The sequence below is a fragment of the Gadus macrocephalus genome, chromosome 7 (assembly GCF_031168955.1).
Source record: "Gadus macrocephalus chromosome 7, ASM3116895v1".
Classification (NCBI taxonomy): Eukaryota; Metazoa; Chordata; class Actinopteri; order Gadiformes; family Gadidae; genus Gadus; species Gadus macrocephalus.
In genome coordinates this window covers 7298676-7314115 of record NC_082388.1, presented here as the reverse complement: position 1 = coordinate 7314115, position 15440 = coordinate 7298676, and the positions used below count along the sequence as shown (strand labels likewise).

At 44.8% G+C, this 15440-nt stretch overlaps 2 protein-coding genes across 3 annotated transcripts in view; both read left to right on the top strand.

Annotated features, from left to right (window-relative positions):
• The window catches only part of gk (glycerol kinase), a 33084-nt gene extending 28221 nt beyond the window's left edge, over positions 1–4863 (top strand). For both annotated transcript variants that reach the window (XM_060055492.1, XM_060055493.1), the window contains 4 exons: positions 223–366; positions 1187–1273; positions 3627–3713; positions 4000–4863. In XM_060055492.1, the coding sequence (XP_059911475.1) occupies positions 223–366; positions 1187–1273; positions 3627–3713; positions 4000–4010 (329 nt within the window). In that variant the 3' untranslated portion in view covers positions 4011–4863. The remainder of the gene's footprint in view (positions 1–222; positions 367–1186; positions 1274–3626; positions 3714–3999) is intronic.
• A 140-nt stretch (positions 4864–5003) lies between these two features.
• On the top strand, positions 5004–14323 carry LOC132460689 (NF-kappa-B inhibitor zeta-like). Its single transcript, XM_060055534.1, has 8 exons — positions 5004–6411; positions 6799–7151; positions 7485–7584; positions 8723–8869; positions 11296–11362; positions 12130–12643; positions 12934–13101; positions 13495–14323. Exons 1-6 carry the CDS (start codon positions 6226–6228, stop codon positions 12513–12515), a joined length of 1239 nt encoding a protein of 412 aa, XP_059911517.1. The 5' UTR covers positions 5004–6225; the 3' UTR covers positions 12516–12643; positions 12934–13101; positions 13495–14323.
• Positions 14324–15440: the final 1117 nt, after the last annotated feature.

Below are 15440 nucleotides of genomic sequence, written 5' to 3'. Positions count from 1 at the left end.
ATCAGTCTACCAGCCTACCCAGTGGACCATAGAAAACGTTGCTCATCTATCCGTCATACATCTAGTTGGACACGCCCACCTGTCTGTCCCGAAGAGGCAGATTTTCAAAACGGCTTATGACGGTTAATCACACTCACACCTGGTGGTAGAATATGTCACCTGTTTAAGGTTAAAGGTTGTCATGGTGACGGGCGGGTGGGGTTGTTTTTTGTCTTTACGCAGTGAAGCCGTCAATGCCGGAGACCACCGCCCTGGGCGCGGCGATGGCGGCCGGCTCAGCGGAGGGCGTGAGCGTGTGGAGCCTGCGGCCTGAGGACCTGAGTGAGGTCACCTCCGAGAAGTTTGAGCCGCAGATCAACCCCGAAGGTGAGAATTCGGGATCGTTATCGGAAACTGGGGTTCGGATTAGGAGTTCGGGATCAATAACGGAAACTTGGGTTCTGATTATGAGGGAATGTTGACCGTAACTGGGGTTTGGATGAGGAGTTTGGGTACGTTAACGGAACCTGAAGTTTGGTTGAGGAGTTTGTGATCGTTAACTGAGGAAGTAAGACTTGCCCCCAACTTTTAAACAATTTTGAAGTAAATACAGACTTTTATGTCTGTATTTACTTTGCAGGTTTGAAAATGTGCAGCATTGTGACATCACAGGTGGGCGTGTCCACCTAGATGTGTGCTGGATAGATCAGTCTACCAGCCTACCCAGTGGACTGTAGCAAACGTTGCTCATCTATCCGTCACCCATCTAGGTGGACACGCCCACCTGTGATGTCACAATGCTGGACATTTTGAAAACGGCTTGTAATGGCTAATCACACTCACACCTGGTGGTATGATAGGTCCCCTTTAAATATATCGCACTTCTATTTTTTTACTTTTTCTTTATTTTATTTTACTTATCTATTCTATTTCATTACTTCAACTTGGTGGATGTTTGCTTTAGCTTTCTGCTAAATCTTAAACTTATCTTAATTTATATTTTATTTTTATTGCATGACGATGTTTTTATGTGAAGCACTTTGAGTCTGCCTCGTGTATGAAAAGCGCTTTACGAATAAAGTTGCCTTGCCTTCACAGAAACTCTGGTTCGGATTAGGAGTTTGCGATCATTAACCAAACTGCGGTTAAAATTATGAGTTTATGTGCGTGACACCGTTTTTCCTTTTGGTACACTCTCGCTCGGCAGAAAGTGAATTTCGGTACGCACGCTGGAAGAAGGCGGTGGAAAAATCCAAGAACTGGGAGACGACAGAGCCCGTCGCCAACGGCAACGGTAGGATCCGTAGATTTTATTTTTAAGTGTGCATTTTAATTAAATGTCCAATCAGGTTTGGTCCGTTTTTTGTCCAAAAATGGTACCAATTATTCCTTATCATTATTAGTTTCAATAGTCCTTGTTGATAATGACCTTATTTATTACAAAATGTTATTATTATAAAGATTATACATAAATTACCACTGAACAAGATAGGCAGAGAATGCAATATTACATTTTTCTACCCTAGCAGAGCCTTGTTACAGCCTTATATTCTTGATAATGCGCCAACGTTGGCTCAGCCTGGCTCCGCCTCTTCCGCTACATAGCTAAGATGGCTGCCGTTGAGTACCAAACATGTACATCGATCCACACTCCGCGGTTTGACTGTTTTGAGTACACCATCCGGGTCATCTCAGTACACTTCTTTTCGCCCCGATCTTAATTGGAACGCCCTACGTACTCAAACTAAGTACAGGGCTCCAGACTTATTTTTTTAACTAGGAGCACTGTGGCCCCTAACTGAAAATTTTAGGGGAGCAACCAAAACTTATTCGAAATATTCACATTTCTAATAATTGTCACTGTATTACTAATAACTATTTTGATAATAGATGCAGAAATTACAATGTGCTGTTTCAAATTCAGTGTCACATTTAATTGTGATTCTCATCTATCCCAACGGTTTCCAGGTTTGAGCATGCATGGTTTCGACAAGTACTGAAGCGACAGTTTCACGGGAGTGCGCCCGCTTGTCGTGCCGCTTGACAGGACGCTGAGCCTCCTCTCTGCCCGCTCGCCTCTCCATTGAGAATGCATTATCAGGCCGGACAAACGTGTGAAAAGCCCTTTATGGCACCTGAAGCAGAGTCCTGCACTGGTTCTGGTGACCCGCACACTTTGGATGAAACGAGTCGGGTCGGACGCCTGAACAGCGTGGGTCGGGCGCGGGTTTTGCGATTGCGAGCGAGACTTCACCGGTGCTGGATATGTTATTCAGGAGCGGAGGAGTCAACTAAAACCGTCAACAGTGGATGATGTGCTTTTTTTGCAGAGCACCAAGCCAAACACCAGATAGTGTAATTCCCACCTAATGTTTCAAATTTTCCATCGGGTGCGGGTCGGGTGTCGATATCAATTTGTAGCGGGTCTGGTCGGGCTATTGTCGGAGCACGGGTCGGATGCGGTTTGAGGTATTGCGGGTGCGGGGTTTGTAAAATAAGACCCGTGCAGGAATGACTTGCACTGGCACACTAGGCCTTTTTATTTTTTTTATCTGTCTGTGGTAGCCAGCACGCTGTTCTTTGCTGGGGCGTGCTGGGGAGGAGGCATCAAGGCTGGGGAGTCAAACAGACTCAACAAGCTGGTTAGGAAAGCCAGCTCTGTTGTGGGACTTGAGCTGGACAGTCTGGAGGTGGTGGTGGAGAGGAGGATGAGGGACAAATTCAAGTCCATCATGGGCAACCCCTCCCATCCCCTCCATGCTGAGCTGTGGCAGATGGGGAGCACCTTCAGTCACAGGTTGATGTTCCCCAGGTGCAAGACGGAGCGCTTTAGGTGCTCCTTTGTGCCGGCAGCCATTAGGCTGTTCAACAGTGCCCGATGATGATTGTGTTTGTGTATGTTTATGTGTTTGCATATGCATGTGTGTGTGTTTAGGTATGCGTATATATGTGTATATGCATCACCCATCTTGATGTTGGTTCTGTTTGTCTTGTTTTTGTCCCTATTTTAACTATAAGCGTCTACTTATGCATTAGCACTTTGTATTTATTGCATTGTTATTTTATCCTGTGTCCTTCCACTGCTGCTGGGCTGTTCTGCAACAAACAAATTTCTCCTACGGGGGATTAATAAAGTTGTATCTTATCTTATCTTAGCTGAAGGTCGGAAGAACGAGGCAATAGTTTGCTTGCTCATTGTAAACGCACGTAGCAGGTTGTGTGAAATCCTCTCCTTCACACAGACGTTTATGCGCGCTCGATAATCTCTACGACCCTCCCCCTCGACACATTAAGCACTTAGAGTGGCCATTCCCTATCCTTCTCACACTCATTGGCCTAATAAAGATTCCGGATTCATTGACGCGCCCCTTCCACGTTTGACGTGTAAAAAAAAAAGGGCAAATTTACTGGTCGCACATGCGCGACCAGATGGGAAATTCGGTCACACACACTCAAGTTTTGGTCGCCAATTGCGACCATTTGGTCGCAGTCTGGAGCCCTGAAGTATAATGAGTGCAGATAGTATGGATATTGGAACTCAGCAATGGTGACAATCCTCCAGTTTATTTTCAACCGATTGCTCCTCCCCCATCCATGTGCCGGATCTAAAATGGCCACCGGATCGCGGAACACGCCACCGTCATCAGGCGAGACCAGCATCTTCTGCAGCGTCCCGCTCGGCTTCTACATCATCGGCAGCATGCTAATGCTAGTCGGCGCCAAATACATCGCAGGTCAGTGTACACTGTGGTTGCCGTGGCGACTGAGTGTGTTGCAATTTCGGTATTAACATATGTGGTTAGTCACGACCACAGGTACAAATTGAATGTATTTTTTATTTTTTATAAATTAATGACAATATATATATTTAATCATATTAAATATATATGTTAACTAGAACCCATTTTTTGAAAGCAAGTTTCCCTAAAAAATACAAAAAATATTATTGTAATTTCTTTAAGAAAAGTATCATGAATTAATTATTAATGTCATAATGTTTTATCCCCTGTCTCATTGTAGGTCACAGCTAAGGTCAAACCCTGAGAGACCCCCGGGAGAGAGCAGAGGGGACAACGGTCTCCCGCCAAAATGACCTCGTTCCCCCCCCATAGCAGTCGTTGGTTTTCTCTCCTTCCCTTAAATTTCTTTCCGGAACCCAGAGGTGACCTCACCACCCCGGAGTGTACAGATGCTTCCTATTGGACGGAGAGTTCGGAGAGGGGGGTCGGAGCTGAGCTCCTCTGTGACGTGAAAGACGCACATAGACAATGAATGGGAATGCGCTCGCACACCAACAACACAGCATTTAGGTTAAGGTCTGAACGCGATCTGACACAGAGCTTTCTGAAAGCGTTTTGGTTTAAGTGTAAATGTGAATGGAAAACAGGGATGGGACTTATGTTTTTCGGCACTGGTTAAGAGTAATTAAGTTATTGTTATAGTTCTCGTCAATGTTAACTATTATTTGTCTGTCCTACCTTTCTGCACTTGGGTGTTCCACGAACGAGAAACAATCGTCATTCAGAGCACTTTACGTGTGTGTGTGTGTGTGTGTGTGTGTGTGTGTGTGTGTGTGTGTGTGTGTGTGTGTGTGTGTGTGTGTGTGTGTGTGTGTGTGTGTGTGTGTGTGTGTGTTTCTCTCCCCTGTCTGTGTGTGTCTCTCTCCCCTGTCTGTGTGTGTCTCTCTCCCCTGTCTGTGTGTGTCTCTCTCCCCTGTCTGTGTGTGTCTCTCTCCCGTCTGTGTGTGTAAATAGTTAGTGGATTGTTTTATTAGGGCAAACCGTCGCACATGACACTGAAAATGCATCCTGTTTCAGAATGTCGCTGTGTGTGTGCCATCGTGAAACCGCACCCAAGCATCCAGTGAATAAATGCATACAAATATATTGTGCGACATTCGATCCAGTCATTTACACAAGCGTTGTTACAACGGCAGGATTAAGGATCGATGGTGATTAAAGGGCTGTTTTGGTTACACGTCCTTGCGGACAACCTTCACTATCAAAAGAGCCATTTTTGTTCCCTCTCCCACCAAATAAAATTCATGGAGCCACCAAACCTATTCGGCCACTAAAATGGATAACACAGCACATTTAAAGTTTTATATTTAGTTAGACTACATATAAAATAACCAATAGCCGATAGTTTGTTGCATTTATAAAATGTATGGGTGTAAGATCGTTTACAAGATATTAAAACACTTTATTTTGCTATTTTAGTGTCGCAGTATCACCTTGATCTCCAGATTAAGAGGTGTTCCCTTTGAGATTTAAAAAAAAAATAGTTAAAGATAGGAGCTACTGCAGAGGGGTGAAAGAGCCACCTTCGGCTCCCGAGCCGCGGGTTATAGACCCGTAGCTAAACCACTGTGTAACTTAATTTGCATGCGATGCTATGTTCTTCCTGCTGCTATACGTAGGCCTAATCATAGCCTGGTTCCAACTTGTTTTGACAGTTGGTAAAGCCCCCAAAACATTTCCTCATGCCTGGCATCTTCAATAAGGGAGTAAACGTTCACCTGTGTGGGAGCATTTGAAAATGCCTTTGTTTTTTGACGGGTTAAGAGTTTCAAACCACCTTTGGCGCCTTTGGTCTGGTCAAAATTCTGCCTAGCTTTACTGAAGGTTCATTTAATTTAAGGGATCTAATACAATTAAAAAATTGAGCCGATAGACTTTAAGTTAAAGGTCTGTTGTATTTTTGTTCATATGGTTTTGGGGCAGTCGCATACTTTTTTTTTGGACTCTAGATCTGCGAAACTATCCCGCCCAGAATCCAAGTGCACGTCGTGAACACGTGAAGGTGCTTAAAAAAATACAAACTGGATTTACTCTTTGAACGCTGTTTCCTCCTTCCTCATATTGCAGATATCTTGTGCGGTCACGTTTGGAATGAAGAAATAGTTCTAATGAATCTCGGGTGAGTCAACTCGACGTCTTAAAGCCTCGTCTGGTTCATTCCTTTAAACAGTCATCCAGGAACACAGACAGGACCTAAGAAGAGCAGCTCGTATCAGTCATGTAAAATATTACTTTAGGCCTATACATACATCATTTTTATTTTATTTTTAAGTTATTATTTAATATTAGAATTTATTTTATTATTTCAATTCTTTTAAATTATTATTTTACCCTCCCAAAGCAGTTGGTCGATCGTATAGTTGCAGGGCACCGCGCATTATTGATTATTCTACCGCGCGACGCACGGGTGAGCCAGGCCAGCGCGAGGGGGACGCACGGCCGGGCCATGAGCCAGGCCTTGAGCGCGAGGCGGACCCACGGGGGGGTCATGAGCCAGGCGGTCAGCGCAAGGGGTACGCACGGGGGGGGCATGAGCCAGACGGTCAGCGCGAGGGGCCACACCCACACCGGGAGCAGGCTGACTGTCCGAGAGCTCATCGAGCTGCACCGGAGAACCACCGGGGCGCAACCGGTAACCACTTAGGCCTACTTTGCATTTGTTTTTTATATCTACTATCTGTATTGATTTAAAATTATTTATTTATATTATTCATATATAATTTAATACATTTATAAAATAAAATAAATATTCTATTTCGTATCTATTTTTCATATCATGCACAAATATTAGGCCTATTTGTTATATTTTATTGTAGCAACATTATAGTAAAAGCTATTAATTTTCGCACCAAACAACGCTAAACGTGTGTGTGTGTGTGTGTGTGTGTGTGTGTGTGTGTGTGTGTGTGTGTGTGTGTGTGTGTGTGTGTGTGTGTGTGTGTGTGTGTGTGTGTGTGTGTGTGTGTGTGTGTGTGTGTGTGTGTCCCTCTCACTCTTTCCTCGTTCTCCATGGATGAAGGCGAAGCGACAGAGATGCCCCCGGGACGCCCTCACTCATCCCTACATGTGGGGAGGTAACCGTCCACCTCCTGCGAACCCTGCTCTTAAACCCGGCGCCGATCCGCTGTCAACCGCCGAGGCCGCACCCTGCAAAGTCTCCCGCTGCGACCTTCTCGACGACGGTGTTTCCACGATCTGCCAGCCGTACGTCGAGCGCTCTCCGCCGCAGCGGGGCCTGGACCTACCCGCCGCGGAGCCCGAGAGTGTCGGTCGAGCCGTGAGCCTGTTTCAGTGGCAGGTGATGCGCGAGAGCGGGAGGCTGGGGGCCGTGACGGAGTCACTTTTGAGGATTCAGGACGAAGACGGAGACACGTATGTGGTTAAGAGTTTTATTTATTTAAGTTGTGAAATGGCCTCGTATTTTGAGATTGTGTCGGCAGACGCGCACGCACGCGTATTGACAAGCACATATGCATGGACACAGACAGACAGACACAAACACACATACACATAAAGACGAACACACACACTAAAATAAATAGACACACACACTAAAATAAAGAGACACACTAACATAAAGAGATACACACAGACCAACATAAAGACACACACGTAAAGCGATACACACAAACGTTGTGTTTTTATATAATTTTTGACCCTTTCCAACCTTTTGATTTATTTCCTCCTGTCATTTTCCATTCCTAGATGTCTTCACATCGCCGTGGCGCAGGGAAAGAGAGCGCTTGCCTACGCTCTAGCTAAGAAGAGCGTTGGATCCATCGACACCAACGAGAACAACGGTCAGGTCTGTAGGGCTACACTTTAAAGGCTCAGTTATGGTTCCACTTCCACTGGACACAACACAAGGACCACGCAGACACTTCGACACACTCCTGAAACTGTTTTGGATCTGCGTCGGGTTTTAGTGAGCGTAGGCTACCAATCACAGTCCTTGCTGCTGTGTCGCCTCGATGCAAGGTTAACATTTTTGGGGGGCACACCGCACGTCGGGACCTTGCGGTAGATGCACGGAGGGTCCGCAAGGACCTAAGGGGTCCGTACACATCCTTGCTTTGCGTCGACATGAAACCATAGCTAAAGCTAAGCCTTTACTCGGATCACATGAATGGTTTAGTAATTTTGGCTAAGGTGGTAGGCTCATTGAAATGTAGCATCGATGGGGTCATCGAAACGGTTTAATCTGATAAAGCATATGAATGAATAACTGATTCAAAGATTGACTGAAATTGGCACGGGAGTGGCAGTTATTTAATGTGATTTTTGAAGGCCAGGCCACGCCCTTTAATGGAAGGCCAGGATTTGTTTTGATATTTATAGTGAAACATACACTTGGATAGTTTATGTATAATAAACATTATATGTAGTTATATACATAAACATATGTATAGTCGAACATAAACATATGTGTATAACTACATAAATATTATGTATATAATTGTTTATATGCTTGAATAAGATATTTAAAGGGCAAACTTCGGGAACCATTGGCTATCGTTTGACGACAATTCAATTGGTTTTCTGGGAGAGATAAAGCCAAAATTTTGTGTAGACCTGGGCCCGTATTACAGAAACTTCCTATCTCACAAGTCTATACAAAATGTTGGGTCATCTCTATAAACTAATATCAAATTGATAAAAAGTAAAACATTAAATTTCTTTAATTTAATAAAAATTGTTGTCAGACAATGGCTGGTGGGTTCCAAGGTTGTTTTTTCCACACAAAACCAAAGCCCACTCAAACTTGATTGGTCGAAACTTCGAAACTTGTTATTTCCCTTCATTTCTCTCTCTCTTCAAAACACCGGGACCGTCTGCACGTGACAAATATAACTTAAAGTTTGATGGCGGCGCAGAACGGCATACTTCTGCTGACTGACTTAAGTAATCTGCCCGACGACACTCTTTTTATCTAATTTCCCCAGAGTGCCTTGCACATTGCGGTGATCACCAACCAGCCTTTGATCGTGCAGGACCTGCTCCTTCTGGGGGCAAAGGTCAACATTAGGGACCGCTGGGGTCGCTCTCCTCTCCACGTGTGCGCTGAGAACGGCCACGCCCTGACCCTCGAGGTAATCACAACAACGGGATGAAAAATAACTACAAACAAATATTTTATCGTAATTTTTCATTTACATTTAGGGCATTTAGCAGAAACTTTATCCAAAGCGACTTACAATAAGTAGCCTACATTTGTAATAAGAAAGATTAAGAACAATATAGCGCTGTCAGTACAGTAAGGATGTTCATAGAACCAAGTGCCAAGCACTAACAATCGGTTAACCCATACACCGTACACAACAGAGATAGGGTAAGACACTACACAACTAAGTACTATAACTAAGTACGCCATACAATAAGTGAGTACAGTAAGTGATTACAATTACAATACAAAGACGCAACACAAGACAAGGCAGTGAAGAGACTTCAAATATGCAGATATTGGTGATACATTCTGCTGGTGTGGTAACTGACTTTCTTTCACCGTGGCTTATAATGGAAAGAAAGGAGTGAGACTATGGAATAACAAACAAGGACATGTTCAGATGGACACAGATTGTAGACCTCATATAAAATCCTCCCATATTTCGTAATGTGAATTTATTGAGCAAAGACAAAAATTGAAACAGTAGATTACAAAGCTGTGAAGAAATCATCCCTGTAAATTCACTTTTCAGAATGTGTTCGGTGAAAACATCCACCTCCTCGATTGTATTCTCTGCTCTCCTCTTACGATATGTCTCTTAACCCTTATAAGGTGTTCGGGTCTGTGGGACCCGTTTTCAGTTTTTAGCTTTATAAAAGTGATACAAATAATTATTATTTTGAACTAAGATTCATTGGCTTTGGCTCATTTTCTGTGAGGAACATGAATCAGAAAACATTTTCAATGACCCCCCCCTGTATACCCCCCCCATCACATTTCTATTACACACAGGGTGTTCGGGTCCAGTGGACCCGGAGCTAGTTTAAGTGTGGAAATCATAGGTTCTGTGCACCCTCATTTTCCCTTCTTCCTCTGTGTGTGTGTGTGTGTGTGTGTGTGTGTGTGTGTGTGTGTGTGTGTGTGTGTGTGTGTGTGTGTGTGTGTGTGTGTGTGTGTGTGTGTGTGTGTGTGTGAAAGAGAGAGGGGGAAAGAGTAAAGCAGGTGAATGGGCCCTTGGTGTGAGCACCCACAGTGTGCACCCACTGTTCCCGCACAAGGTTGCAAAATTGGAGCACCCAACACTATCAAGCTTGGGGACCTGACACTATAAAAAAGCTCTGTCAGCGTGGTTCCATACCACAACTGATCAAGATGGCAAAGCAATTCTCTGTTCAGACTGCCTTACAGCTGATATTTGAAGAGACAGAGGGTTTTGATGGTGATGCAGAGGAAATAAGTTCGGAAAGTGAGGATAACATTTCAGAGTTTGAAGAGGAGGATGAGCATCAGCCAGCTCCGAAACGTAAAAGAGCCTCAGGACTAGCCCTTCAGCAGCCAGGACAAGCCTGCGAGCAGCAAGCCCCAGGACCATCCCGTGAGCAGGCAGGACCAGCCCGCAAGCAGCCAGCCCCAGGACCATCCCGTGGGCAGCCAGGACCAGCCCGCGAGCAGCCAACCCCAGGACCAACCCGCGAGCAGCCAACCCCAGGACCAACCCGCAAGCAGCCAGCCCCAGGAACAACCCGCAAGCAGCCAGCCCCAGGACCATCCCGTGAGCAGCCAGGACCAGCCCGCGAGCAGCCAACCCCAGGACCAACCCGCGAGCAGCCAACCCCAGGACCATCCCGCAAGCAGCCAGCCCCAGGAACAACCCGCAAGCAGCCAGCCCCAGGAATAACCCGCAAGCAGCCAGCCCCAGGAACAACCCGCGAGCAGCCAGGCCCAGGAAAAACCCGCAAGCAGCCAGCCCCAGGAACAACCTGCAAGCAGCCAGATGTAGGACCAGCCCGTCAGCCAAAAAGAAACGCTGTGAAGTGTGTGGACCCATGATGGACAGAGAAACACAATATATGCAACCAGTGCAAAAAATACATATGCAATACACACACAGTGAGACTCTGCCCCTCATGTGTGGTATAGTCTGATATACGTATAATGGCCGTGTTCAAAGGCTTTAATGTGTTGTTCAGACAGATGTTATTGAGTATGTTTCAATTTCTAATGATGTTGATTATTTCCCAGTTATGCCTGTTTTATGAGGCATTTCCTTATTTTGTTGCATTTTAATGCAAAAAGAAACAAAAACGAGTGGCACCTCTATTCATAAATGTGATTTAACAAAGGTAAAGTGAACAAATTTAACATATGTGTTGTTTATATTACTTGCAATTGGGATGAAGTAACCATCTGGTGAGTATTTAAAAAAAAAAAAGTTTGATTATGTTGAATTAAAAGGCCTAAAATGCAATGGGTCCACCAGACCCAGCAGCACCTCCTGTGTAACAAAAACACGAACACCCTATGAGGGTTAAAAGGCTTTGTATATTTTACACTCTATTTTAATTTGAACAGATCATCCAAACGACCCTCTGCCTCGGAAACTGCCAACCAATAAACGTGGAGCTGTTGAATTACGAAGGTGAGTGGTGCTTTATCAAGATCGAATTAAAGTAACAATTAATTAACAAAATAATAACAATACTTAGTTTTTAAGCATTATGTCAAGGAAACATGTCAGATTAAATGTAATTCAAATGTTCTGATATTTGTCTGTTAATTAGCCAGCTGCCTTCTTTTGCGCCGTAGTCGTGGGAAAAAAAGTTCTGAATTAAATTAAACCGCGTTTCCTGCCCATCTATGAACCTTTCCTAACGTTGAGCTGTTAAATCACGAAGGTTGACGACATTCTTACAAACCGGTTGAAATGTGAATTAAGTAAGAAAATAAATAAACAGATTAATAAAGATACAAGGTTTTAACATATTTCGTGGAAATGAAATGTGACCCAAATATTACAACATTAATCATTCTGTGAAGGAGCTAATTAGCATTTTATTTGCGCACAGCCTCCGAAAAAAAGTCCAGATTTAAATAAACCGAAATCTTTTTACCGTTCCTTACGCTACTGTTGTGTTTTCCTCACATTTCTGCAAATTTTCCCCTCAACCCATTAAAGGTCTGAACTCTCTGTCCATCCGTCTCTTTGACTGACCTGTCCGTCTGTCTCTCTTTGTCTGACTGTGTGCGTCTTTCTCTTTGACTAACCTGTCTGTCTGTCTGTCTGTCTGTCTGTCTGTCTGTCTGTCTGTCCCCCTAAAGGTCTGACCTGTCTGTCTGTGTCTCTCTTTGTCTGACCTGTCTGTCTATCTGTCTGTTTAAAGGTCTGACCTGTCTGTCTGTCTGTAGGCCTGTCCCCTCTCCATGTGGCGGTGACTTCCTACAACACCCTGGTCCGGGAGCTACGGCGGCTAGGGGAGGGGTGCCCGCTGGTCGCCATGGAGATCGCCCGTCGTCAAGGGCAGCTGGCCGCCTGCGTCAGGACGCTGCTGCTCATGGGCGCTCAGTGCACCACCCAGGCAAGAGGGATTCAAACCAGAGTAGAGGCCTCTCTCTCTCTCTCTCTCTCTCTCTCTCTCTCTCTCTCTCTCTCTCTCTCTCTCTCTCTCTCTCTCTCTCTCTCTCTCTCTCTCTCTCTCTCTCTCTCTCTCTCTCTCTCTCTCTCTCTCTCTCTCCCTTCCCCCCCCCTCCTCTACCTCTCTCTCTCTACCTTTCTCTCTGTCTCTCTAAACTAACCCTTTCCATCCGACAGGACCGCAAGAACGGGAAGACGGTTCTCCACCTGGCGTCGGAGGAGGCGCAGGGAGAGCTGTTCCTCCTCCTCCTCCACCACCCCTCCTCCTCCTCCATCATCAACCACAAGGTGGGGGCGGCACATCCCGACCAACACCTAGCATACCGTTCTGCACAACATAATACTCAAAGCAGTCTTAGCTCGCAATGGCATGTTTGTATCCCAAGCTCTCCTTAACAATGCAAAGAATAAATATAAAGAAACAGTATGAATCTAAAAAGAGCAACAAGGTACAGCCCAAGATTATTAAAAGGTTTTCATATTTCAATCGTGAAATTTGGCCACGGTGTGGCAACACGATACCAAGCACCAACCTGCAGAGCCCGGCACACACTAATACCCCCCCCCCCCCCCCCCAGACGTACAGCGGTAACACGGCGCTGCACATCGTCAGCTCTCTGGCGCGTGACGCCGGCGCCCTGACGCCGTTGGACACGCTCCTGAGGGCCGGGGCCGACCCGGGGGCCCGCAACCTGGAGAACGAACAGCCCGCCCACCTGGTTCCCCACAGCCCCGTCCGGGACAAGGTTCGCTGTCTCTCTCTCTCTCTCTCTCTCTCTCTCTCTCTCTCTCTCTCTCTCTCTCTCTCTCTCTCTCTCTCTGTCTCTGTCTCTCTGTTGTCAGTTATTTATATATTGGATCGGCTTTTGAATCGGGCCATGCCCTTTTATGGAAAGCCATTGCTGCCCAGGAAAGGCCTGATTTGATATTCATTGTGAAACATAAACTTGAATATCTTAGAAAGCGATTAAAAGAGCAAACTTCGGAAACCATTGGCTTTCGTTTGAACGACAAATAAATGAGTTGATTGCACCCACGCTAACGCTGACCCTAAAAAAAGAAAATAGAAAATACGATTTTTCATTTGTTCGCCCAATAATGATAATCTCTGTGACCCCCCCCCTCCACCCTCCCCGCAGGTACGGAAGATGATCAAGGGCCACAACTACTACGCGCTTTTCCTAACCGCTCCGAAAATGCATAAACGCTGTCAGTCAGACAGTCCAACGTTCTATTAAGAGATCTTCCCTCGTGGGGAAGATACCAGTCGTTTCAATGAAACATTATCACCTGTACACTACTATGTAGTGCCGATGGGGGGGGGGTGTATCGAAGGAATGTATGTTGGTGGAGGCATATGTGTTTGTGTTCTCGGACAGGGTGTGTCCTGATTTTGTATCCAAGGTGTGTGTGTGTGTGTGTGTGTGTGTGTGTGTGTGTGTGTGTGTGTGTGTGTGTGTGTGTGTGTGTGTGTGTGTGTGTGTGTGTGTGTGTGTGTGTGTGTGTGTGTGTGTGTGTGTGTGTGTGTGTGTGTATGGCCTGTTTTTGGTAATTAAGGTGTGTGTGTTTGTATATGTGCTATGTGTGTTATTCTGCATCTGTCTCTTTCTATCTCAAGTGTGTGTGTGGGTATGTGTGACTGTGTGTCCTGTTTTTACATGTATAAGGCATGTTAAGATTTTGGTGTGAGGAAATGTGTGTTTCTTTGCATTGTGAGTCTCTCTGGAGATGTTTGCTTGGTTTTTATATTGTCATGCTGAAAGAGATTACATTTTAAATTTTATCTGATGCAAATATAATATAATCCCATTATATATTTATATTTTGTAATTATGGTAATATTGAGAAGATTATAAGAATACATTTTTACAATGTGCTTCAATATGCAATGCAATTTGTGTTACTTCATGTTTTAGAAATCGTATAAAGTTGGATTTTGACCTTGCTTATTAAAAGTCTGAGATATTTGATCTCTGACTTGTTCATTTTTCTGTTATTTTGGTGTCCAGAAAGATAGCCGCATGTCTGTATTGACACAATGTATCTGGTTCGTCGTGTGATGTCTTCTTAGTTAAGTGATTTTCAGGGATAATCTTTTTTAGATATAGATATTATATTACCCTAGCACCCATATCTAGTTTGAGTACAGTTTAAAATGTATTAATGTACATTTAAAACTAATCTGAGCTGTGTTTCACTACCAAGTGAAACAGTGTCAAGTAAACAATAATGTTTAATTTACATTACTGTGGTTTTATCATTATAACATTAAATATATATATTATACATGATATTATACTAGCTTTCACTACCTAGTGAAACAAAGCCGGGCATATCAAACTGTTTATTGCCCTACCTTGAGGTGATTATCCCGTTTATTCCACTTCTTGCTTGCCAACATAATGAGGTTTGATCATGGATTATTAAATCTCAGTTTCACAATTTGAACCCATATTTAAATCTGTTTTTACCAGGGTTGGCATGGAATTTGTGGCGGTTACTTAAGTTTATTACACGGGTCTCCTCAATGCAGTGGAACACTCCGTTCACTTGCATGGGCCCTTCCCAACTTCCGGCGGTGAATTAGTAAGGGATAATCACAGAGAAGCAGGGCAATAAACAGTTTGATATGCCCTGCTCGTGGCTTCTACGAGCCGGGCATGTCAAACTGTTTATTGCCCTACCTTGAGGCGATGATCCCGTTTATTCTACTTCTTGCTTGCCAACATAATAAAACAATTCAAATACTTTAATAATTATCTCATCTCTCATCTCATCTTCATCCGCTTACCGGGGTCGGGTCGCGGGGGGAGCAGCTCAAGCAGACTTCCCTTTCCCGGGCCACATTGACCAGCTCTGACGGGGGGATCGCAATATCGCAATACCGCCCCCGCTGCTCCGATTCTCCGGCCAATCTCACGATCCATCGTACCCTCACTCGCGAACAAGACCCCGAGGTACTTGAACTCCTTCACTTGGGCTAAGGACTAATTTCCTACCCAGAGTAAGCAATCCACCGGTTTCCTTCTAAGAGTCATGGCCTCAGATTTAGCGGTGCTGATCCTCATCCCAGCCACTTCACACT

Bases quoted from the DNA above. Each gene is read 5' to 3' on its own strand.
- LOC132460689 (XM_060055534.1), top strand. From the start codon at position 6,226: ATGAGCCAGGCCTTGAGCGCGAGGCGGACCCACGGGGGGGTCATGAGC. The intron at 7,585-8,722 runs GTCTGTAGGGCT...TAATTTCCCCAG, and splicing joins CCAACGAGAACAACGGTCAG to AGTGCCTTGCACATTGCGGT. The intron at 8,870-11,295 runs GTAATCACAACA...TAATTTGAACAG, and splicing joins GCCACGCCCTGACCCTCGAG to ATCATCCAAACGACCCTCTG.